Genomic DNA, 24,854 nt, shown 5'->3' with positions numbered 1-24,854 from the left:
AGATGTTTGATGAAGTAAAATGAATATTTGGGTTCAGTCCTGCGTCCTCTTCTTTTACTCTTGTATTCCTCCCTAAGCTTTAAATTTGATCTATATATTGATGCCTTAAAAATTGTTATTTCCAGCCTATTCCCTTTGTTTTCAGCTCCACATCTAGATAGCCAGCTGTCTGCTTGACATCTCAACTTGATTTTTTTCTTAGGAGTTTCAGATGCAACACAGACAAATCCAAAGCCTTGATCTTTCTCTCCGTATCCAAATTCTTTTTTCTCCAGTGTCCCATTTTATTAAGTGGCATATGACACAGGCTACACACTTGGGAGGCATTCTTGACTTCTACTTTCCAAGTTCTATCTATTCTACTTCCAATATATGTCTTGCATCTTTTTCTGTACATTTTCACTATCACTCTTCTAGTTTAAGCCACAGTCCTTTTTCACCTGGACTTGATTGCCTTGGCTTCCGGTATTATCATCTGTAAAATGGAAATAGTAATTTTCAGCCTATTGGATTGTTATGAGGATTAAATGAGATAACCATGATAAGCACTTGGCACAGAGTAAATGGCCAGTAAGCATTAATTGTTATTGTAATTGTTATAAGCTGATCAACTTCAATACTCTTCTATTTGGTTCCCTTATTTTCTTCTGTTCTTGCTCTTAGTCACTTTCCCAAAACCCAAACCAACCATATATGACTTATCCATTCAGTAGTAACGTATTTATTTGCTTAAAACCTTTTGGTGGATTTCCCCCTGCTAAGTGCTTGTTACATTTAGGATAAAATTCGGAATCCTTACTGTGGTTCACAAGACTGCATAACCTAGTTCTTGCCTGCTTCACTAACTTTACCTTCCTCCTCTCCTTCACTAAACTCTAGCCACATTGATTTTAATTTCCCTAGTCACATCAAGTTATTTTACAATTCAAGGCCTTTAGGGATGCTGTTTGCCTGAATTGTTCCAGCACCACCATCTACCAGTCATCTCCTTCTGCAGTTTTCAACTTAAGTGATATCTTCTCAGAGAAGCCTTCTTGATGTTATCTGTCCTCTACCCCAAGTCTTAATCTTAAGTCTTATCATTCCATGTATCTTGCTTTATATCATTTCTCAGAACTTGTAATTATTGTTATTATTTTTTGAGACGGAGTTTCTGCTCTGTTGCCTAGGCTGGAGTACAATGGCATGATCTCAGCTCACTGCAACCTCTGCCCCCTAAATTCAAGTGATTCTCCTGCCTCAGCCTCCCAAGTACCCGGGATTATAGGCACCTGCCACCACACCCAGCTAATTTTTGTATTTCTAGTAGAGACGAGGTTTCACCATGTTGGCCAGGCTGGTCTTGAACTCTTGACCTCAGGTGATCCACCCGCCTCAGCCTCCCAAAGTGCTGGGATTACAGGTGTGAGCCACTGCACCCAGCCCAGAACTTGTAATTATATATTTACGTGTGTGATTATTTGAAGTCTGTCTCCTATTAGAATATAAGCTAGTGACCACTTCATTTTTATTTCTCAATAATTTGTTAAATAAGCTGGAAGTTGCTGTAAGAACCATTGTGTCTTTTGGAAGCACAAGCTTGCTGATATTCTTGTCATCTCATGACAAACCACATGGCAGAAAACAGGGTTTTCCAGCTTTGGATACTTTTACCCATTTTTATATCATAAAACCATTCAGATTTTAAACTTTTTGAATTGGAGACAAACTTTAGGTCAATTTTCCACTTTCAGTAACAAAACTAATTTTATCTCCTTTGTCCATTTGCTTTATGGATCTTTTTTAAGGAAAGCCTTCAAAAATCAGAGTAGTGGTTTGTATATTTTAACAACAGGTTAATCTTTAAGACCAGTAAAGATGAGATTTCCATAAATAAAGCAAAATTCCGCATTTAAGTCAGTTGTTGGTGAATGACAAAATATTAAAATATGGCCAGCCGCATTGGCTCATGTCAGTAATCCCAGCACTGTGGGAGGCCAAGGTGGGTGGATTGCTTGATCCCTGGAGTTTGATACCAACTTGGGCAACATGGCAAAACCCCATGTCTGTAAAAAAATACAAAAATTAGCTGGGTTTGGTGGCATGTGCCTGTGGTCCCAGCTACTTGGGAGGCTAAGGTGGGAGCATTGCTTCAGCCTAGGAGGTGGAGGTTGCAGTGAACCAAGATGGCACCACTGTATTCCAGCCTGGGTGACAGAATGAGGTTTGTGTCGAATTAAAAAAAAAAAAGAAAAAAAATATTAAAATATAATAATTTTTGTATGTGTAGAACAGGACTTGTGTTGAAAAATAGGGAATTTAAAATGGAGATATATGAATACCAAACACAAGTATTTGGATTTATTTTCTAGGTAGTGATGAGCTATTTAGTTTGGGAAGGTCCTAGCATCAATGGCAACCATTTAGCACTTACCAAGTGTTTGTTATTTTGTTGGAGTATACAATTAGAGTACACAAGTTCTGTGTGTTACCTCCCTGTCCCGTGCCCCACTTCTACCCCCCACTCCCACCTTAGGGAGAAAGTTAAGAAGATACCTAGTGCATAGTTTAGTTGAAAAGTGGTAAAAAGTATAGTTCTTTAGAAAGGATGTTACAGTGTAAAGGATTTGCTGGAGGTGAAACCCCAGAGCTGAGACTGGAAAGGGAAGGGGTTGCCATAATTCACTGATGAGGATGAACTGTGGTCGTAGTTAAAAATGTAGGTTCTGGCATTAGACATAGCTTTGTTTCTCACTGACTTATTTATAAATTATGTAATGTCTCTAAACCTCAGTTTCCTCATCTGTGAAATAGAGATAATATCCCTATCACTTAGGATTATTGTAAAAATTAAATGAGATAATGCATGCATTACATTTAGCACTGCTGGGTAAATGTTGCATAATAAATATTGGGTTGCATAATAAATACTAGGTGGGATGACGGCATAGCGATGAGTTTCTGAATTAGAGTAGTAGCTATTGAAAATCTGGGATTTGAGTAGATGAGCGTGAGGATAAAGCTGATGCTAAGATTTCTTGCCTGAATGATGGTAGAAAGACAAAAGTAGGGAAGTCTGGGAGCTTTTTTTTTTTCTTTTGAGACGGAGTCTTGCTCCTTCACCCAGGCTGGAGTGTAGTGGCGTGATCTTGGCTCACTGCAACCTTCGCCTCCCAGGTTCAAATGACTCTCCTGCCTCAGCCTTCCAAGTAGCTGGGACTATAGGTGCGTGTCACCACACCCAGCTAAATTTTGTATTTTTAGTGAGAACAGATTGTGATCTCAGTGTGTTCAAGATCACATTGGCCAGGCTGGTCTCGAACTCTTGACCTCAGGGGATCTGCCTGTCTCTGCCTCCCAAAGTGCTGGGATTACAGGTGTGAGCCACAGAGCCTGGCCTCTAGGAGCTTCTTAATGAAGTCATGGACTGTATCATCTTCACATCTATAAGCCTACCAGAGTGTCTTGAAAGTGCAGTAGCTTAATAAATGATTGTTTACTAAATGAACAAAGGAGTTTAAAGTTGATGTTGTAGTATTCAGATAGGCAGTGAGAGATGTGCTGGTAGAACTTCAGAGAAAGTTCAGGCCTAGTGAGACCTAATTTGAGAAACAATGTTAGCTTTGAAAGAAAAGTGAAAGCACTAAGTTTACCCACCTTTTGAAATAGTATCAACATGTTATAGAAGTTTTAAGACTTAAGACATTATTATGTAACAATGTTTATAAAATGAACAAAGGACGTATTCTTTGTCACTGACTTCTTGGTTTCAAAATGTAGCAAGAATGAATAAACCAAGATACAAGTTGAACAAGGTGCAGGCTCATCCTGTAATCCTTCATTGCACAGCAGATAAGTTCCTGAAGTTCCGTTGATCTTTTATGTGTGTCTCTGTGTGTCGTGCATCATATTTTAAATATTTTCATTAAGGTAATCTGTAGTTCTTAAATAACCAAGAAGTTAGTCTTTGTTCTGTAAATGATCATTTACTTTTTTTTTGAGATAGAGTTTTGCTCTTGTTGCCCACACTGGAGTGCAATGGCGTGATCTCAGTTCACTGCAACCTCCACCTCCTGGGTTCAAGCGATTATCCTGCCTCAGCCTCCCAAGTAGCTGGGATTACAGACATGTGCCACCACGCCCAGCTAATTTTGTACTTCTGGTAGAGATGGGGTTTCTCCATGTTGGTCAGGCTGGTCTCGAACTCCCGACCTCGGGTGATCTGCCCGCCTCCGCCTCTCAGCCTCCGCCTCTCAAAGTGCTGGGATTACAGGCGTGAGCCACTGTGCCCGGCCCACTTTCCTTTAAGTATTAATTTTGTATATTGGATTCTTTTTAAAAAGCACATTTTTATTTTCTTTAGCTGAGTTGATGGCTTCCGGAGAACTGGCATAGCTGCAGAATATGAGTAGCGTCCCAAGAAGAGTGCTTTGCCTTTGGCACAAGGATCAGAATAAGGGTGAATTGCTATTACATAGAGTTTTTCGGTAAAAGTCACTGAAAAGTAAGTAACGTTTTTGTTTTGGATATATGTTTCAAAGAGCATGCAATCTGGCAGGAATTGACAGTTTTGTGTTTGTTTTGTAGTAATAGTTTTGTGCTTTGGCCATGCTTTCTTTACTACAGAATGTTCTCTAGATTAAGGATGTTTTTCAAAGCAGTACCTAAAACGTGAGCACTTAAATAAATGTACAGGGCATAGAAACATTTTTGCCAATATTATTGCTTGAGCTTTCATGGAATGCTCAAAGTTGAACAGTAATTTTAATAATTGTGAAGATATTTAGAGAAAGAATCTCTGGACATATTTAAAGAATAATTCATTTGGCCGGGCGCGGTGGCTCAAGCCTGTAATCCCAGCACTTTGGGAGGCCGAGTCGGGTGGATCACGAGGTCAGGAGATCGAGACCATCCTGGCTAACATGGTGAAACCCCGTCTCTCCTAAAAAAATACAAAAAACTAGCCGGGCGAGGTGGCGGGCGCCTGTAGTCCCAGCTACTCGGGAGGCTGAGGCAGGAGAATGGCGTGAACCCGGGAGGCGGAGCTTGCAGTGAGCTGAGATCTGGCCACTGCACTCCACCATGGGTGACAGAGCGAGACTCCGTCTCAAAAAAAAAAAAAAAAGAATAATTCATTTTAATTATTTTTTGTCTTCTTAATTTTTTGCTTTAATAAGACAATTACCATTACCGAGTTTAAGGAAACCTTGTCTTTGTCTTAGGTTCATAGAAAGTTTAACTGTTACTGGATCATGCTTCATGCTGAAAAAGAAACTTAGTTTTTTACTCTTAACCAAGTATAGCAAGCCCTGATAATATAATGAATGAGCAAATGTAGCTATCAATTCATTTAGTGCAAAAGCAGGTAATGGACTAAATTGAGGCATTATGAAAAAGCTTATTATATTGGTTCTGCCAATTTTATTTCCTACATCTTTTATATAAAGCTTTTTAAAGAGGGTAATGTCTAAATTGAGTCTTGATTTTGGAGCCAGGAGAAGAAATTAAGGAGGGTTGGGGATGGGGAGAACACGTAAAAATCCTCTAGACATGACCTCTGTGTGTGCAAAGGTATAATGGCACGAGAACATACAGATTTTTGAGGAAATTATAAGTAATTCAGAAGACTGGATTTGGGGGTTTTATTGGGAATAGACAGGTAAGCAGGGCCTGGCCTCTATGTCATGTTAGTGAGTTTAGATTTTATTGTGAGAACAAGTGGAGAGCTATTGAATGATATTAAGCAAGAGAGGGATATGATTTGATCTGCAGTTCATTATAAGGCTGTCTGAAAGGTGTAGGGAGGTAGAATTTTTTTTTTTTTTTTTCTGACACAGAGTCTTTGCTCTGTCACCCAGGCTGGAGTGCAGTGGTATGATCTCAGCTCACTGCAGCCTCTGCCTCCCGGATTCCAGCGATTCTTTTGCCTCAGTCTCCCAAGTAGCTGGAATTATAGGCACGCGCCACCATGCCTGGCTAAATTTTTGTGTTTTTGGTAGAGACGGGGTTTCACCATGTTGGCCAGGCTGGTCTTAAACTCCTGGCCTCAGGTGATCCACCCACCTCGGCCTTGCAAAGTGCTGGGATTACAAGCGTGAGCCACAGCTTCCAATCTGTGGAGGTAGAATTGATGGGACTCTACTGACTTTCCATCTCTAATCCAATACCTGTAATTATCAAGAAAGAAGCTAAAGACAAGTGTCCTGTTTCTGGCATGGGAAACTGGAGTAGGAGAGTGATGTATTCTTTGCAGCACTGAGTGGTGGAGTGGAAAAAAGTCTCAAGGATGTATCCAACAATGAAGTCATAAATTATAATTGCAAAAAAAGTATTACAGATATACATTGCTGGCCCAAGTTTCTGTAGCTCTGTAGCATTACTAGTTTGAGCAAAATGTCATGTTAACAGACAGTTCTATAAATATTTATGGACTTTATTACTTTGATGAATTTATATTACCCAGCACATTATACTAATATCTAAATCTGGCCATAGTAGGCACTTAAAAATTTTTAATGAGATGAGTGAATAATAATAGAGTACTTATGATACTTAACACCTTTAAACTCTCGAAAGTGTTTTCATATCTTTTCTTTTATCTTCAGTTATTTGCCATACAGTAATCAGAGACCTCCAACTAGGGGCCCCCAAACTGTATCCTGCCTGTAAGTGAGTTTTGTTTGATTTGTAGCTGTTAAAAATAAATTTGAATTCATTGCCAAAAATTAAAAATGGACAGTTTTACATAAACGTTTGGATGGCTTTATTTTCTTGAAAAGTTAGATGGTCTGGCAATGCTAGGTTCACTATTTCTACATGGTAATAATTGGCTAGATTGGGTAGCAGTTGTTCAAATTTTGCCTGCTTTAAGTCATTTCTGTCACCTGCTAGCCCCTATAGATAGCTGAGTTAGTGACTCCTGTTAACATTGTATTTATTGAGGTCCTTGGAGAAGGAGGTATTATAGACATGGAATAAATTCAGAAAACAGACATTAATTCCATTAATATTAATAACTGCTGTCTGCTGAGTGCCTAGTATGTGTTATTTCATTCTGCAACACTACAGCATTTGCTATTCCTATTTTGTGGTTGAGAAAACTTATGGTTAAAGAAGGTAAGTTACAAATTAGTAAGCGATAGGGCTGGCTGGCTGCAGATTTCTAGACCTAGCATCATTTTCCTTTATATACTGGCCTTTCTAGCTTTTCTAGTTGAGCTGTTTAGGCAAAAGTAATGTTTAATTGTGTTTAAATTATTAAATTATAAGCAAGAATCCACTTTAGAAGTAGTGTTTTTAAAGGTTTGAAATAGTATAAAATTTGATTTAGCAATTTTAGATGATTGCATGTTTATATAACACACTGATAACATTCTCTGCTATAACTGTAATTTTATTTACTTGCTGACTTTTGCAAAAGCTAATTTGAAGAGTTTTACACATCCCATTATTGCTGTAAGTTTAAGTTTTTTGTGTTTTTTTGTTTGTTTTGAGATAGGGTCTCACTCTGTCACCTACGGTGGAGTTGAGTGGTGCGATCATGGCTCACTGCAGCCTTGACCTCCCTGGCTCAGGTGATCCTCCCATCTCAGCCTCTGGAGTAGTCGGGACTGTAGGAGCACATGACCATGCCAGGCTAATTTTTTGGTATTTTTTGTAGAGATGAGGTTTTTGCCGTGTTGCTCAAGCAATCTGCCCACCTCATCCTTCCAAAATTCTAGGATTACAGGCATGAGCCACTGCGCCTGGCCATTTTTTCTTTTTGGTTTTCAAATATTGCCTGACAAGCACCCAGCCATTTTTAAGTATTAAAAGGAAACCTGAATATTTGTCAAAGATAAAATTGGTAAAGATTCTTTCTAGGAATGGTAGTGTTAAATATAAATGGTAGGTGGTTCTTTGGAAGAGAGGTTTTTTGTTTGTTTTCTCTAGAGATTAAATGATTTTCTCAAATATTGTAATTCTGGAGATTGAACTAACTTGGTTATTTAAAAAATTTTTTACTCATTTAATGTCTTCTGTATATATGGATATGCTTAGATTGCTCACTGTTAGAAGGAAGCGTTTGGTGATATACTTTGATGTTTTGGGAGGAACTCCATTCTAAGAAATGGAGTCAGAGGCCTGAATTTTGTTTTGTTTTGTTTTGTTTTGAGACAGTGTCTTCACTCTGTTTCCCAGGCTGGAGTGCAGTGGGTAATCATAGCTCACTGCAGCCTTGACCTCCTACGATCAAGTGATCCTCCCACCTCAGCCCCTCTAGAAGCTGAGACTATAGGCGTGTATCACCATGCCTGGCTAATTTTTTTTTTAGTTTTTTTTTTGTAGAGATAGAGCCTCCCTATGTTGCCCAGGCTGGTCTCAAATTCCCAGGCTTCAGCAGTCCTCCCACCTCAACCTCTCAAAGTTTTGGGATTACAGGCTGAGCCACCATGCCTGGCTTGAACACACTTTTTTTTTTTTTTTAACTTATATTTGGAAATCCAGACCCAATAGCTTTCATGAAGGAAGAGAATAACCAACACTTTAATGGTGAAGGCAGTTGCTTTGAGAATGGGATCTTATTCCTGTTGACATGTCTTTAGTGGTAGCAGTATGGTTGTGAATGATACAAAATGTAGAATTGAGGCACTAATAAGCACAGTACTGGACACATGGCAAAGAAGGGAAAATGAAGGCACAGAAGAAATGCATGGTGGTTAGAAATTATTTTAATTACTAATAAGTTATAACTTATCTTATTTTTCTTCCTCAGAACCTGCCAGGTGAAGGTGCATTTTTGCTTTTTAATTTGGCTGGAAGCAATTTATTTTTAAAGAAAATATGTCTCCTCTGAAGATACATGGTCCTATCAGAATTCGAAGTATGCAGACTGGGATTACAAAGTGGAAAGAAGGATCCTTTGAAATCGTAGAAAAAGAGAATAAAGTCAGCCTAGTAGTTCACTACAATACTGGAGGAATTCCAAGGATATTTCAGGTATTACCAAATATTGATTTGGAATCGCTCTTGAAGCAGATCATTTAGTAAATAGCTATTGTGTACTATAGTAAACATCACAGTAGCCCTCCTCCTAGATTAATATTTCTTGCTGCTTATTTCTAGGAGATTAATATTTTTATATACGTGTTTTATAAATTATTCAGCGGTATTGTTGTTGGTATATAATAAAAGCAGTAAGTAGTCACCATTATTGAAAATAAAACTTGTGGGAGGAAGCTGACAAGAGTTTGGATACTGTATATCTAAGCTATTTTTAAAACCACTTTAAGATAATTTTAGTTCATCCTTTTTTTCCCCTTAACATATATGATGATGGATTCATCACTATTTAGTGTTAGTTTTTAACAATTTATTAGTGTTTTCTAAAAGCCAGAGTGTACTTCCTGAATAATCCTGCCAAATGTCATGGTATGAATCATTCAAGGATGATTATTCAAGGTTATCTTTACAGCTATTTTCTTCTAACTGTAAAGTTTTGAAGAATCTTCATTTTATCACTGCAAAAATTAATTTTCTTTTCACCGTTTTTTTTTTGTTTTGTTTTTTGTTTTTTGAGACAGAGTCTTCCTCTGTCACCCAGGCTGGAATGCAGTGGCATGATCTCGGCTCACTGCAACGTCCACCTCCCGGGTTCGAGCGATTCTCCTGCCTCAGCCTCCTGAGTAGTTGGGATTACAGGTGTGGCCACCACTCCCGGCTAATTTTTTTTTGTAGTTTTAGTAGAGACAGAGTTTCACCATGTTGGTCAGGCTGGTCTTGAACTCCTGTCCTCGTGATCTACCAAAGTGCTGGGATTACAGGTGTGAGCCACTGCACCCATCCTGTTTTCACTTCTTTATTGCTTCTCTTATGCAACCAAGTTACTCATGTTGATAGGAGTTGAATTTAAGAGCATAATGTTTCCGTTCTGCACTTTAAGATCATACATATTTTACGTACATATATATATATATATATTTTTTTTTTTTTTTGAAACAGAGTCTCCCTCTGTTGCCCAGGCTGGAGTGCAGTGGTGCGATCTCGGCTCACAGCAAGCTCTGCCTCCTAGGTTCACACCATCGTCCTGCCTCAGCTTCCCGAGTAGCTGGGACTACAGGCGCCTGCCACCATGCCTGGCTAATTTTTTGTATTTTTAGTAGAGATGGAGTTTCACCGTGTTAGCCAGGATGGTCTCGATCTCTTGACCTCATGATCTGCCCACCTCAGTCCCCTAAAGTGCTGGGATTACAGCAGTGAGCCCCTGCGCCTGGCCAAGATCTTATATTTTTAAATTAGATTATACAAAAGTGTAATATCCGTTCTAAAATATTCTGTTGAAAAACTATATAACTTTATGCTTGAGAACCTGATCTTAGATAAAATTTCTATTTGTCTCTGCTTTTGAATTGTAAAAATAGATTGCCTATGATTTCGTGTATCAAAGGTAGACTTAAATAAGATAGAGGTGGTGATGGAAATATAGTTTGTCACATCCATATATCTGCTAATTGCTCACCTCATCAAAAGAAAGGGTTTTTTGTAAATACAGACTCTTTTCTTTTCAATCCTCAGCCCAGTTTGGCAGTGAGTAAATATTCAAATGTTTAACCAAACACAGATCTTTTTTTTTTTTTTTTTTTTTTTTTTTTTTTGAGACGGAGTCTCGCTTTGTCGCCCAGGCTGGAGTGCAGTGGCCGGATCTCAGCTCACTGCAAGCTCCGCCTCCCGGGTTTACGCCATTCTCCTGCCTCAGCCTCCCGAGTAGCTGGGACTACAGGCGCCCACCACCTCGCCCGGCTAGTTTTTTGTATTTTTAGTAGAGACGGGGTTTCACCATATTAGCCAGGATGGTCTCGATCTCCTGACCTCGTGATCCGCCGGTCTCGGCCTCCCAAAGTGCTGGGATTACAGGCTTGAGCCACCGCGCCCGGCCCAAACACAGATCTTTAGGAGCGTGATGGTTTTACCTGTGACTTCAGCCTTATCTCAGTTCTAGATCAGTTTACATTCAGCATTCATTTGTTAATCATGTACAGGTTACTGCTATGGATATTGTGCTGAGGGATGGCTGGGCGCGATGGCTCATGCCTGTAATCCCAGCACTTTGGGAGGCTGTGGCAGGAGGATTGCTTGAGCCCAGGAGTCCAAGACCAGCCTGGGCAACATGGTGAGACCCTGTCTCTACAAAAAATAAAATCAGAAACAAATAACCAAGCATGGTGGCACGTACCGGTAGTCCCAGCTACTTAGAAGGTTGAGGTGGGAAGATGGCTTGAGCCTGGGAGCTTGAGGCTGTGGTGGGCTATGATTGTGCCACCACGCTCCAGCCTGGGTGACAAAGCAAGCTCCTGTCTGAAAAAAAATCAGGGTGGTTGTGGGGTGGGGGGTGGTAAGAATACAGAGCTGAATGAGACATCATTTCCTTCAAACTTAAGAGTAACCGGATAGGCTGGGCGTGATGGCTCATGCCTGTAATCCCAGCACTTTGGGAGGCCGAGGTGGGCAGATCACCTGAGGTCAGGAGTTCGAGACCAGCATGGCCAACATGGTGAAACCCTGTCTTTACTAAAAATACAAAAATTAGCAGGCATGGTCGTGGGCATCTGTATTCCCAGCTACTCAGGAGGCTGAGGGAGGAGAATAGCTTGAACCTGGGAGGTGGAGGTTGCAGTGAGCTGAAATCGCACCATTGCACTCCAGCCTGGGCAACAAGAGCGAAACTCCATCTCAAAAAAAAGAGTAACCAGATACATTTTAAGCTGTAAAAATATTACAAAGATCCTGAGATAACACAAGAAAGCAAGCCATTTGCACTCTGAGGATTCAAAGGATAAATAGAAGTTTGCCAAAAGTAGTAAAGGTAGAAGTGATGTTTTTTTTTTTCTTTAACCGTGAATTTTGTGGCCAAAGTGGAAGTGATTTCTGTATGTGGACAACTACGTGAAATGTGAATCGGCACTCAGGGAACTAGAAAGTTATTTTTAAAATATATGGACGCTGAGGAGTGAGTGACAGAAATAAGGCTGAAGAGCTAGGTAGGAACCAGATATTGATGTTTCTTGTTTGTCATAAGGGGAGCAGAAGTTCTAAGGAGCCAGGAATCTCAAATTCACATTTCTTTGGGGTTAGGCAATGACTTTATTTCAGGTAGTAGTGGGAGAATAAGAAGGACGTATAGGAGGTTATTAATGGGAGTTTAGATGAGGAATGAAAGTAAGGAAAAGGGAGTGGAATAAGCAAAAAGGGGAACGGATAGATCTGAAGAGATTTCAAGAAGATTTAAGTCGTAAGATTTGGGAGGTGTGGGAGAAAATTATCTGGGGAGAGTCTTAAGGTTTGAGTGGATGGCAGTCCCTTTTATGTCTTCTGTGATAGGGACCAGAGGGGAAGAATTGTGGTGTGAGGATTGGGAGAGATGAGTTATCTGAGGTGTCAAGCATTCAGAAGGTAAATAGGACTGGAGCTCCAACAGAGGTCTGGGCTTAAGATAGAGGAAGAGTTGTGTGTCATTACCGTATGAATTGTTACTGAAATAGCGGGACTGGATGGGCTTTTCAGTTGTTGAAGGGTTGAAGTTCAAGAAGATTCTCATCTTGTTTGTTAATGAACAAACTTTGCTTTGTATATTTAATTTTTAAAAAGTGGTAAATTGACTGAAATAATGCCTTTAATGTTACCTGTTTTCCTTTTGCATACTAAACGCTTATTTAAATATTTTGGAGTTAAAAGCATTTAAAACAAATTGTTGTGTTTTCCTAGAGAATTTCCACTCAAGGACATAATTTTAAGACCTACTTTGATGCTAAAAATGCATGTATAATTTAAAATTTGAATATAAATTGGCAAAATTGTTTTTCATTCTTATCTAATAACTGACAAAAGTCAGTTTTCTCTAGTTTTAAAAAAAACTCTGAAATACGTTATTAGTTCTTTGTTTATGCTTTTCCTTTATCCTTTTTCGAGGACATATCTTCAGCAAAAGGCAGTTTAGAAACCTTGATGTATGCCTACTGAGAACATTAGAGAATAACGCTGCCTGACTGGCAGAAATTATTTAGATAATGAAGAAACTGTAAGATTTACTAATTTAGCCTTGGAAAAATTTCATTTAAGAGAAAATAAAAGTTATCACTTCATAGCACATTTCCAAAGTTTGGTAGAGTCTAAGATGAATTATTGAACCAGTTCTGTGGAGAGAGAAGTAAGTTAAGAGTTTCCAGGTACATATGATCTTTGAATGAAACTTAAGTGAGTTTTCTTAGTTAAAAAAGAAAAATAAAAGGTGTGCTATATTGGTAAAGGTTTATTGTTGATGGTTTTTGAAAGTTTGGAATTCTTTTGAGGATTATTTAATTGCTTAGAATAATATCTTTTACATTGAAGCTACCCAAATAATTTGCCAAATGTCTTACAAACTTTTGTTTAGCAAAAGACAAAGATTCTACTCCAATTTTTTTTTTTTTTTTTTTTTTCTGAGACAAAGTTTTGCTGTGTCATCCAGGCTGGAGTGCAGGGGTACGCTCTCAACTCAATGCAGCCTCTACTTCCTGGGTTCAAGCTATTTTCCTGCCTCAGCCTCCCGAGTAGCTGGGACTACAGGTGTGCTCCACGATGCCTGGCTACTTTTTGTCTTTTTAGTAGAGATGGGATTTCGCCATGTTGACCAGGCTGGTCTTGAACTCCTGACGTCAGGTGATCTGCCTGCCTCGGCCTGCCAAAGTGCTGGGATTACAGGCGTGAGCCATGGCACCTGGCTTTCTACTTCCATTGAGTTTCCTAAACTGGTGATAGTGTAACCATCCAAGGTTCTGAAATGTGTTAACTCAGTAGTTTTTATCCTCTATAAGTATATTTTAAAATAAGGGATTCCCTACCGTGGGATCAAGAGTTCTAGGATTGTTCTGTAAAATTAATTTTAATAGAAGAGTAAGTCCACACTTTATGTTGTCAGTTGGTTCTTGAAAACTGACTTGAAGTGAAACTATGGATAATGAAACTAATTTTTTTTCCTCATCAACATTATAATGAAGAAAATGATGTTATTTGAGGACCTGCTGTATGTTCTTTTGCTTAGTGTTTATAACACATTAAAAATATCAGAAAATGAAGGGGTAGCAGTGCTACCTTTAATTAATACCTCCATTTGACACACTATTCTTATAAAATAAAAAGTTTTCATGGTTGTTTGCCAGTTAGTACCAAGAACCTATTGACAACATTCATTAAGGGCTTTTTTTAAAAAAATTCTTTATTTTTCCTTCTCTATTACCCTTGGCGCAAGATCTCTGTATAATTAAGGGCTTATTGCATGTGTTTGCATCTCTAAAAGGTAAATCTTTAATTTAAATGTATCAAGAAATGGGAACTTCTTTTGGTTGAAAAAAATTAAATTACTGTGGGGAAGAGTGATAAATGTAGCTTGGAAAGTATAAAGTTTAGTGTTTATTATACAGATTGTTATACTTAGTTATCATACATTTTTTATGATAATTTTCCTTTTGTCTGGATTAGCTAAGTCATAACATTAAAAATGTGGTGCTTCGACCCAGTGGAGCAAAACAAAGCCGCCTAATGTTAACTCTACAAGATAACAGCTTCTTGTCTATTGACAAAGTACCAAGTAAGGATGCAGAGGAAATGAGGTTGTTTCTAGATGCAGTCCATCAAAACAGACTTCCTGCAGGTGAGTACAAATCATCTCAGGGTCTAACATTAGTAGTTTTACAAGAATATGACTAGACTACAGGCCAGTATTCAGTTGAATTCATTAGCATATTAAAAGGATTATACATCATGAACAAGTAGGATTTATTCCTGAAATTCAAAGATAGTTCACCATATGAAAATCAATCTATGTAATACATCATTCTTGACAGAATGAAGGATGAAAACCACATGATCATCTATATTGTTGCAGGTGAAAACATTGACAAAATCCAACACTCTTTCATGATAAAAACACTCAACAAACTAGGAGTAGAAGGAAACGACTTAGCGCAATAAAGGTCATATGCAAAAACTTAAAGCTAACATCATACTTAGGGGTGAAAAACTGGAAATGTTTCCTCTAAGATCATTAGCAAGGCAGGAATACCTGCTCTTGCCACTTCTATTTAACATAGTACTAGAAGTCTCAGCCAGAGCCTTTAGGCAAGAAAAGGAAATAACAGGCATCCAGATTGGATAGGAAGAAGTAAAATTACTTGTGTTTGCAGATGACTTGATCTTATATGTAGATTCCACAAAAGAATACAATTAGAAAAAGGAGCAGGGTTTTTGGGGGGTTTTTTGTTTTTTGTTTTGTTTTTTTTTTTTTTTTTTTTTAGATGGAGTCTTGCTCTGACACCTAGGCTGGAGTGCAGTGGCGTGATCTCAGCTCACTGCAACCTCCACCAGGGAGGAGAATTTAAATTACAGTTGTGAAAAGTTACCTTGTTGCATAAATCTTAGACACTTGCCTGTTTATGAAAATTATTCTGAAGTTTTACTCTTGCTGTGGAAAATGAGTCCTGTAAAAAAATCACATGGTATGATCAGGTTCCTCTGCCCCCTCTAACCCCTTTCATAGTGGTTTTTTTCTTCTTTTAATGCCTTTACAGGCGCTTTTTCTTTTCTTTTCTTTTTTCTTTCTTTTTCTTTTTCTTTTGGGACAGTGTCTCTCTCTGTCACCCAGGTTGAAGTACAGTAGCAAGATTCCAATATGTTGCCCAGGCTGTTATCGAACTCCTGGGCCCAAGCGATTGATCTTCCTTGGCCTCCCAAAGTGCTGGGATTACAGGCGTGAGCCACTGCCTGGCCCTACAGCCATCTTTTTAGGAAAAAATCTGTTGCTTAAAATGAGTTCTCCACTATTACATTAGTCTTTAGTTCTGTCATCTTCAACATTTTACTATTACTTATATTTTATAGTTGACAAACTTGAATTTTTTCGACTTAAATATGACACATTAAAAACATCAGAAAATGAAGGCGTAGCAGTGCTTCCTTTAATTAATGTCTCCATTTGACACCGTATTCTTGTAAAATAAAAGCTTTTTATGGTTGTTTGCCATTTAGTACCTACTCATTATGTGTTCATGCCACCAAACTGGAGCTATATCAATTTACTAAACTATTGAATTTTAGAATCAAGAAATTGAGGCCGGGCACAGTTGCTCACACCTGTAATCCCAGGACTTTGGGAGGCCGAGGCGGGCAGATCATGAGGTCAGGAGATCGAGACCATCCTGGCTAACACAGTGAAACCCATCTCTACTAAAAATACAAAAAATTAGCCGGGCATGGTGGCGGGCGCCCGTAGTCCCAGCTACTCGAGAGGCTGAGGCAGGAGAATGGCGTGAACCCAGGAGGCAGAGGTTACAGTGAGCCAAGATCGCGCCACTGCTCTCCAGCCTGGGCTACAGAGCAAGACCATCTCAAAAAAAAAAAAAGGGTCAAGAAATTGAATACTATTTAAAATTCTTAGAATATGTCAGAGGCTAGTTTATATCTCTGTTTTAGTTTTATTTCATCGTAGCCGTATTAATGGAATCACTAGTTTTAACAATTGATATGTGTAAGAAAAGCACGTCTTCAAATACATTGGAGTGGAAAGCACAATATACTGTCCGGGGACCCAATTTTGAACAACATAGCATAATGAAAAAATACGGGCTTTGGCCATAAATAGATTTAGGTTGAAATTCTAGCTCTGCCTGTTATTGCTGTGTGGTTTTAGGTAAGTCACTTAATGACTGAGTTTTAATTTCCTAATCTCTAACATGAAAATATCACCTTGGCCAGGCACGGTGGCTCAAGCCTGTAATGCCAGCACTTTGGGAGGCCAAGGTGGGCAGATCACGAGGTCAGGAGATCGAGACCATCCTGGCTAACACGGCGAAACCCCGTCTCTACTAAAAAATACAAAAAACTAGCCAGGCGAGGTGGCGGGCGCCTGTAGTCCCAGCTACTTGGGAGGCTGAGGCAGGAGAATGGCGTGAACCTGGGAGGCGGAGCTTGCAGTGAGCCGAGATCCGGCCACTGTACTCTAGCCTGGGCGACACAGCGAGACTCTGTCTCAAAAAAAAAAAAAAAAACCAAAACCTTGATTTCAGGGCTTCTTAAAGAGTGAGAGCTCATAAATGTAAAGTATGACTTCCCTATGCTAGGGAGTCAGTAAGTCATTGGTGTTATTAAAATAGCTAGCTGTGGGCTTAACTCTTAATTCATTCTGTGATCTTGGGCAAGTCATTTTAATCTCAGGTTTAGTTGCTTTAGCTGCCCAAAGGTGATATATACTTTGCAGAGACTAGAGTAAAATAATTAGTGTAAAAATACTTTTTTTTTTTTTTTTGAGACGAAGTCTTGCTCTGTCGCCCAGGCTGGAGTGCAGTGGCCGGATCTCAGCTCACTGCAAGCTCCTCCTCCCAGATTTACGCCATTCTCCTGCCTCAGCCTTTCGAGTAGCTGGGACTACAGGCGCCTGCCACCACGCCTGGCTAATTTTTTGTATTTTTAGTAGAGACGGGGTTTCACCGTGTTAGCCAGGATGGTCTCCATCTCCTGACCTCATGATCCACCCGTCTCGGCCTCCCAAAGTGCTGGGATTACAGGCTTGAGCCACCGTGCCCGGCCTAAAAATACTTTGAACAGTATAAAGCGTTTAATATAAGCATGGCGTTTCAAATCAGTGGACAAAAGACTAATATTTGATAAAGTGTTATCTATAAACAAGACAAGTAACCATTTAGGAAGATAATACACTTGGATCCTTATTATCTCCTTTTATTCACAGTGACCAAAGATTTGAATGTAAAAAAAGTATTGTAAAAAATACTTTCATCGTAATTTCTGGATGGAAAAGAATTTTCGGGTATTACATAAAAACTAGAATTAATAAAGGAAAAAGATTGAAAACTTGTGTTAAAAAATTAGACAGTCTCTAGCAAGGAACAAAAGACAAATGAAGAAAATCGTAGCCAGAGTGACAAAGTTAATATTACTAATATATTATACAAAGACTTATTTTGCACATCAATAAAAAAAAAAAAGTAGAGAAATTGACAAAAACTGCAGATAGAGAATTCAGGAAGCAAAACAGATGGCCCTTAGACATGAAAAAATTCTCAACTTCACCAGACTCAAATTCCTACTACCACATTGGTAGCAGTGTGAGGGGAAGCAAGATACTCTCATATACTTGGTAGGAGCATAGAGATTTTTGTTTTGGTTTGGTTTGGTTTGGTTTGGTTTGAGGACTATGTAATGATGTAATGATGTCGGTTTAGTTTAAAATTGTATGTTCTCTCAGTAATTCTTATTATAAGGAGTTTATCCCACAAAAATATTTGTGAAAGGATGTTAAGCATTGTTTGCAACTTTGAAAAATTAAAACATTTCAAATGGTCATCAGTCGGAAATCGGCTAACCAAATTAAAATATAAAATTTTAAAAAGTATATGTAAATTCATATTTATACAATACCTCGAATGTTCTTTGAACTACCATTAGTTTCTTCAGAATAGAAGCCATTTATTCTGCTGGATAAACTTACTTGTAGAGAATGTTTTGGAGTATATGTTATCAGAGATACACCTGTCACTGTTTCTGACATCCAGTGTCAGTGTTCATGTTGTCAGTACACAATGACTTTTCCATAGTGTTATTAATGTAATTACCAAATGTTTATTCTAGCTTTTTTTTTTGCTTTGTAAATTTTATCCTATTAAATGTTTTCAGGTGTGTGTGTTATTTAATTTTTTTGCTTCAGATTCTAGCTCTAAATTTTAGTTTCTATATAAGATGTATATTCTGTCAGAAAGAATTGGTTGATAGGCACTTTGATTTGTTTTCTTTTTTTCCTGCTGTTTCTTCTATTTCTTCAATATTATATAAAAATGATAAATCTTTTTGTTAAAGTGAGTGATTTGGGGATTTAAAAAAATTTTTATTTTTGGTCACCAGCCATGAAACCTTCTCAGGGGTCTGGTAGTTTTGGAGCCATTCTGGGCAGCAGGACCTCACAGAAGGAAACCAGCAGGCAACTTTCTTACTCAGACAATCAGGTATGTTCATTTGAATCTTTTTAGCATTTTGAAAAAATGATAGTTGGCCAGGCACGGTGGCTCATGCCTGTAATCCCAGCACTTGGGAGGCCAAGGTGGGTGGATCACTTGAGGTCAGGAGTTTGAGACCAGCCTGGCCAACACGGTGAAACCCCGTCTCTACTAAAAATACAAAAATTAGCCAGGTGTGGTGGCACATACCTGTAATTCTACCTACTCAGGAGGCTGAGGCAGGAGAATTGCTTGAAGCCAGGAGGCGGAGGTTGCAGTGAGCTGAGCTCGTGCCATCTCACTCCAGCCTGGGCAACAGAGCAAGACTCCATCTAAAAAAAAAGAAAAAAAAGATAGTCATAGACTATCAAGGGTATTTCTGCATACCTGAAATGTATCATTTTAGCAAACCCAAACCATAGAGTAAGAGAACTTTGAAGCTCTTTTGTAAGTAAATTTATGAATTCTCTTTGGCTATGCAAAGAGGTGATCACTTAGTCCATTTATTGGACTAAGCAGTGAATAAGATTTCATTTTTGTCGGGTTCTTTTTATAGGTTAGATTTTTGGGGGGACATTTTTATTGAGATATAATTGACATGCAGTAAGTTGTATATATTTAAAGTACAATTTGATATATTTTGACTTACATATATCCTTAAAATCATCATCATAATCAACATAGTGAACTTAACCATAACTCTTGAGTTTTCTTATTGTCCTTAGTAATCCTTCCCTCTGATCCCTATCCAGAAGCAACCACTGTTATGTTTTTTCCCACTGTAGATTAGGTTGTAATTTCTGGAGTTTTATATAAATGGAATGAATGTGTAATATTGGGAGGGCAGGGTCTGGCTTCCCTCATTGAGCATAATTATTTTGAGATTCATACATTCCTTGGTAGGAATTTAAATTGTTGAAATAGTATTTAAATGCATAAGTGTTAACACATATAGCAGAAGCAAGTATTTATGGTTTCACAAGTAATAATTCTCATTAGTGAAGTCATAAATTCAATTTTGTGGGTCATGACTAATTAAATTTAAAAAGTAGAATAGAAAATAATAGAGCATATTGTACATATTAAGGATAAATACTGATTTTTCAAAGTTTTATTTTGGTTTATTTATACATATATATATAATAGGTTTTGATGTAAAATATTTCTTACTATGCGGCCAGGCGTGGTGGCTCACTCCTATAATCCCAGTACTTTGGGAGGCTGAGGTGGGCTGATTCCTTGAGCCCAGGAGTTTGAGACCAGCCTGGGCAACACGTGAAACCCTGTCTCTACAGAAAATACATAAATTAGCTGGGCATGGTGGTGTGTACCTGTAGTCCCAGCTACTTCGAAGACTGGGGTGGGAGAATCACCTGAGCCTGGGAAGTTGAGGCTGCAGGAAGCAGTGATTGTGCCACTGCACTCCAGCCTGGGTGACAGAGTAAGATTCTATCTTAAATATATATGTGTTATATATATACATATGTTATTATGGGATGGGATGATGTTCAAAATTCTGAAAAAGTTGCAAAACAGTGGACATGTAGTATGCTACTGTTTGTATAACAAAAAGTAAAATATTGATTTGTATTTGCATAACAGAACAAGGGAAGAATTAGTGGGAAAAGGAGAAGTGGAAGAACTGAGTGATGGATGGGGATAGTGAGACTTACCATTGGTCTGTGGCTTTTAATATTACTTTGATTTGTGAACCTTGAGAATGTGTCACTCATTTGAAAATAAATTTAACTTTTTAAAGTATTCATTCGGATGACCTTAGAAGTTTTAAAATTTCCTATCCTAAGATTGTAATTCTGTAAAACAAAAGTAATGGGACATAACTTCCATAGAAAAATCACATAGCTCTTAATGTAGAGATATAAAACTTAACTGGCAGAGTGTTCATGTAAAGCTCTATTTCCCAACTAATGCTTACATTGCCATATTCTCTTTGAGTGTTCTTGCTGTGTCTTAAGGGTAGACTCTTTGACTCATCCTCACAGTGAACTCTGTCACCTTCCCTCTCCCTATCATATGTTTCATTCCTCCAAACTAGAACCCCCTCAAGAGTCATATGACTATTTTGTTGGCATTTAAGTTGTGGCAACCAAATGTCACTGTCACTTTTTCTTAACGTGTCATAATCATAATTGGATATTTTTTTCCTCCAAAGATCAGTTCTCATGCTGATCACTAGAGCCATGTCTTTGTGTGTCTTTTTTATTTTTATTTTTTGTTAGTAATTCAAAGTAGTGTTCTTGCCTCCTCTCCAGGTGTGCTGTGGAGTTTTTAAGTTTATAAGAAAGCCATAGGAAAATAAGTGTCAAGCTCAGTTTTTCACACTGACTGTACATTAGAATCACCTGAGTGCTTTAAAAAACAACAACAACAAAAAACAACAACAAAAAAAAAACTGATGAATGAACCTTACCCCAGACCAACTGGAATAGAATCGCTAGAGATATATCTCCATTTGTATGTTTTCCTTTTTTTAGAGATAGGGTCTTGCTCTGTTGCCTAGGCTGGATTGCAGTGGTACAGTCATAGCTCACTATAACCTCGAATTGTGGAGCTCAAGTGACTCTCCTGCCTTGGCCTTCTGGGATTACAGGCATGAGCCACTGCACCTGGCTCCATTTGTATTTTTTAAACCTTGCCATTGGAGAATCACTGTTCTAAAAGTATTTCAGTTAATTTGAAGATTTAACTATCTCAAACTTTATTTTTACAGGCTTCTGCGAAAAGAGGAAGTTTGGAAACTAAAGATGATATTCCATTTCGAAAAGTTCTTGGTAATCCAGGTAGAGGATCGATTAAGACTGTAGCAGGAAGTGGAATAGCTGTTACTCGGACAATTCCTTCTTTGACATCTGCATCAACACCTCTTAGATCAGGGTTGCTAGAAAATCGGTAGGAGAGACTTTTTTTTCTTACTCATTAGCTGTATCTGTTTGTAAATGTCTTTTAGGCCTTTTAGAAATACCAATAATTTGAGGGGAAATAAAGTACAGAGTACATTTTTGGTAGATGTAGTGATTACAAGTGTTTGTCAATGTAGTTTATGTCACTGGCACTTATTGAGCATGAAAATATACAGCATATAAATTTAAATATGGGCCAGGTGTGATAGCTCACGCCTGTAATCCCAACACTTTGGGAGACTGAGGCAGGCCAAACATGAGGTCAGGAGATTGAGACCATCCTGGCTAACATAGTGAAAACCCTTGTTTACTAAAAACACAAAAAATTAACCCAGCGTGGTGGCACACGCCTATAGTCCCAGCTATTCAGGAGGCCGAGGCAGGAGAATCACTCGAACCTGGGAGGCAGAGGTTGCAGTGAGCCAAGATCGCGCCACTACATTCCAGACTGGGGTGACAGAGCGAGACTGTCTGGAAAAAAAAAAAATGGTTTAGAGAATTAAATAATAGTAGTCCCATTTCCTGTCCTTAAGTATGTTGGTTTATGAATTTTTGTGATATGAATTATGGCTTTTTAAAAGTAACCTTTTCTTTGTTCTCTGTAGTACTGAAAAGAGGAAAAGAATGATATCAACTGGCTCAGAATTGAATGAAGATTACCCTAAGGAAAATGATTCATCATCGTAAGTTAATTTAAGGGCCTTTATAGTGTTAGAGCAGTATTTCTTAGACTGGTATTTGTAACCCCTGGGGAAGATTGGGGAAATGGTTTTAATTTATCAGAATTCCAAAGATGGAAGAGCAGAATTTAAAGTGGTTTGGTGACAGTAGACTGTGGCTCAATAGAGAGGGAAATTAGCCATTGCCATTGCTTTGATCATTTCATTGCATTTCTCTTATCCTGCCTTTTTTTAAAATCTGCAGTACTTAGTGGGAGAATAGAACTGAAGAACTCTAAACAGATGTTTCTTGCTGGCTGCTGTTTTAGTGTGAACCCCTTCTTGTCTTCTTTATGCTTAATTTTTAAAAAAATTTACTTTTTTACTTTACTCATGTAAAACGTCAGCCTAGAGGTTAAAGGATGTGAGCCTATGTGTTCTAGGCAAGTAGCATTAATCTTTCAGAGGTGTTTTCTCCGTTGAACAAAAGGGAATAGATCAACCCAGGGTGCTCACCAACTCATAATAATCATCCTCATTTTGTGAGGTTTTGTTTTTTTTTGTCTTCTAGGGGAGAAAACTAATTATACAGTTATCAGTTAAAATCTCAATTAATACCTTAACAGAATCAGTTGGTAGATAGTTAATTGGTACTTGAGGTCAAGGGGTCACCAGAAAGGAGTTGGGAAAAAGCCAAATAAACTTCATGTATTAATTGATTTGCTGCTGTAATATATGTAAAAGTCTGAGTAGGTAGTAGGACTGGTATCTGAAACTATAATCACCATGGACCCAGATTCTTTCTGTCTTATTGATCTGCCATCCTTAATAAGCAGCCTCCATTTTGTGGACTCAAGTAGCCACTTCAGTCTCTACTTTCATGTCTCCATTTCTATTAGTGGAAGAAAGCAAAGGGAGGGCATACCGTTTTCCTTAGGCTGGAAATTGCATATACCACTTTTGTGCATATCACATTGGCCAGAACTTAATCACATGGTTATATCAGGTTATGAAAAGGTCTGAGAAATATGCCTGTGTTCCAACTGTTGTGGCAAAAGGGTACAGTGGTTATTTAGGGACAACTAATACAACTAATAGTCTGCCTTAGTTTGCCCCTACGGCCTCTGAAATAACCCAGTTCACTATTCTTCCATACATAGAACACCCTTTCCTCTATCCAAATGGAGAAGAACGCCAAATCTCATGAGAACATTGTATCCAGCTCAGAGTCTAGGATCTTTGGGTGATCCTTCTCTCTGGGTGCAGTCTTCTCTCTAAGGTCCAAATGTCCCTTGGACCGTGCCCCTCATGGTCTAATACCTAAAAACTAAAAGGCAAGTTAATTTGCATTCCCCGCTCCAGACCTCATGCACACATCATTATACATTGCTGGAGTAGGAACAGAATAATCACAATAAAAATTTCTGTTTAAAATAGACAAGAATAGGAAACTGCAGGGGTCTTGGGACTATAGCAGTGATAAAATCTTGCGAGGTGGAAATTGTGAGGACAGTGAAAGCGATGGAATAAGTTCCTGGTTAGCCCATCTAGCAGTCTGATTCCGTTGTCTGGGAGAAACCACCTTGCCCATTGTACTCCATGTGACCCCTGGCTTTACCCTCTGGCAGGTTTTCCTTGTTTGTTTTCTTTAAAGGCCACCACCAAAATAGATTTTGAAGACTGTATTTTTCATCAAGGCCATATAGCTTTTATAGCCTGCTTCATCCAAGTTTAAAGATTCTTTAAAGATAAAAGAAGCAGGCTTGAGAAAGAATTGGGGCCAATATATGTATATGTTTTTTAATTTTTTTTTTTTCTTTTTTTTTTGAAACGGAGAGTTGTTCTGCTGCCCAAGCTGGAGTGCAGTGGCACGATGTCGGCTCACTGCAACCTCTGCCTCCCAGGTTCAAGCAATTCTCCTGGCTCAGCCTCCCATGTAGCTTGGACTACAAACAGGCGCCACCATGCCCAGCTAATTTTTGTATTTTTAGTAGAGACAGGGTTTCACCATGTTGGCCAGGCCGGTCTGGAACTCCTGACCTCAAGTGATCTGCCCACCTCGACCTCCTAAAGTGCTGGGATTACAGGCATGAGCCATTGCACCGGCATGTTTTGTTTTAACATACTTTTAAATTTTGAAATAATTTAATTTGCAGGAAAGTCACAAAGATAACATAGAATGTTCCTGTATACCCCTTACCCAGCTTCTGCTAATGTTAATATCAAAGTTATTTTCTCACAAAACTGACTGTCTAGTTAACTCTTACCATTGCCTCAGT

General features: G+C 38.6%; 1 protein-coding gene across 6 annotated transcripts in view; it reads left to right on the top strand.

Moving 5' to 3' along the window:
- The window catches only part of USP37 (ubiquitin specific peptidase 37), a 123,888-nt gene that overhangs the window by 1,152 nt on the left and 97,882 nt on the right, over window positions 1-24,854 (top strand). For 3 of the 6 annotated variants that reach the window (XM_077957565.1, XM_028831110.2, XM_077957564.1), the window contains exons 2-8: window positions 4,343-4,483; window positions 6,585-6,644; window positions 8,735-8,958; window positions 14,473-14,644; window positions 18,904-19,004; window positions 21,727-21,905; window positions 22,522-22,599. In XM_077957565.1, the coding sequence (XP_077813691.1) occupies window positions 8,803-8,958; window positions 14,473-14,644; window positions 18,904-19,004; window positions 21,727-21,905; window positions 22,522-22,599 (686 nt within the window). In that variant the 5' untranslated portion in view covers window positions 4,343-4,483; window positions 6,585-6,644; window positions 8,735-8,802. The remainder of the gene's footprint in view (window positions 1-4,342; window positions 4,484-6,584; window positions 6,645-8,734; window positions 8,959-14,472; window positions 14,645-18,903; window positions 19,005-21,726; window positions 21,906-22,521; window positions 22,600-24,854) is intronic. The other 3 variants (XM_028831112.2, XM_028831109.2, XM_028831111.2) reach the window with 1 other exon arrangement.

This window comes from Macaca mulatta, chromosome 12 (assembly GCF_049350105.2).
Source record: "Macaca mulatta isolate MMU2019108-1 chromosome 12, T2T-MMU8v2.0, whole genome shotgun sequence".
Classification (NCBI taxonomy): Eukaryota; Metazoa; Chordata; class Mammalia; order Primates; family Cercopithecidae; genus Macaca; species Macaca mulatta.
This window is presented reverse-complemented; position numbering and strand designations above follow the sequence as displayed.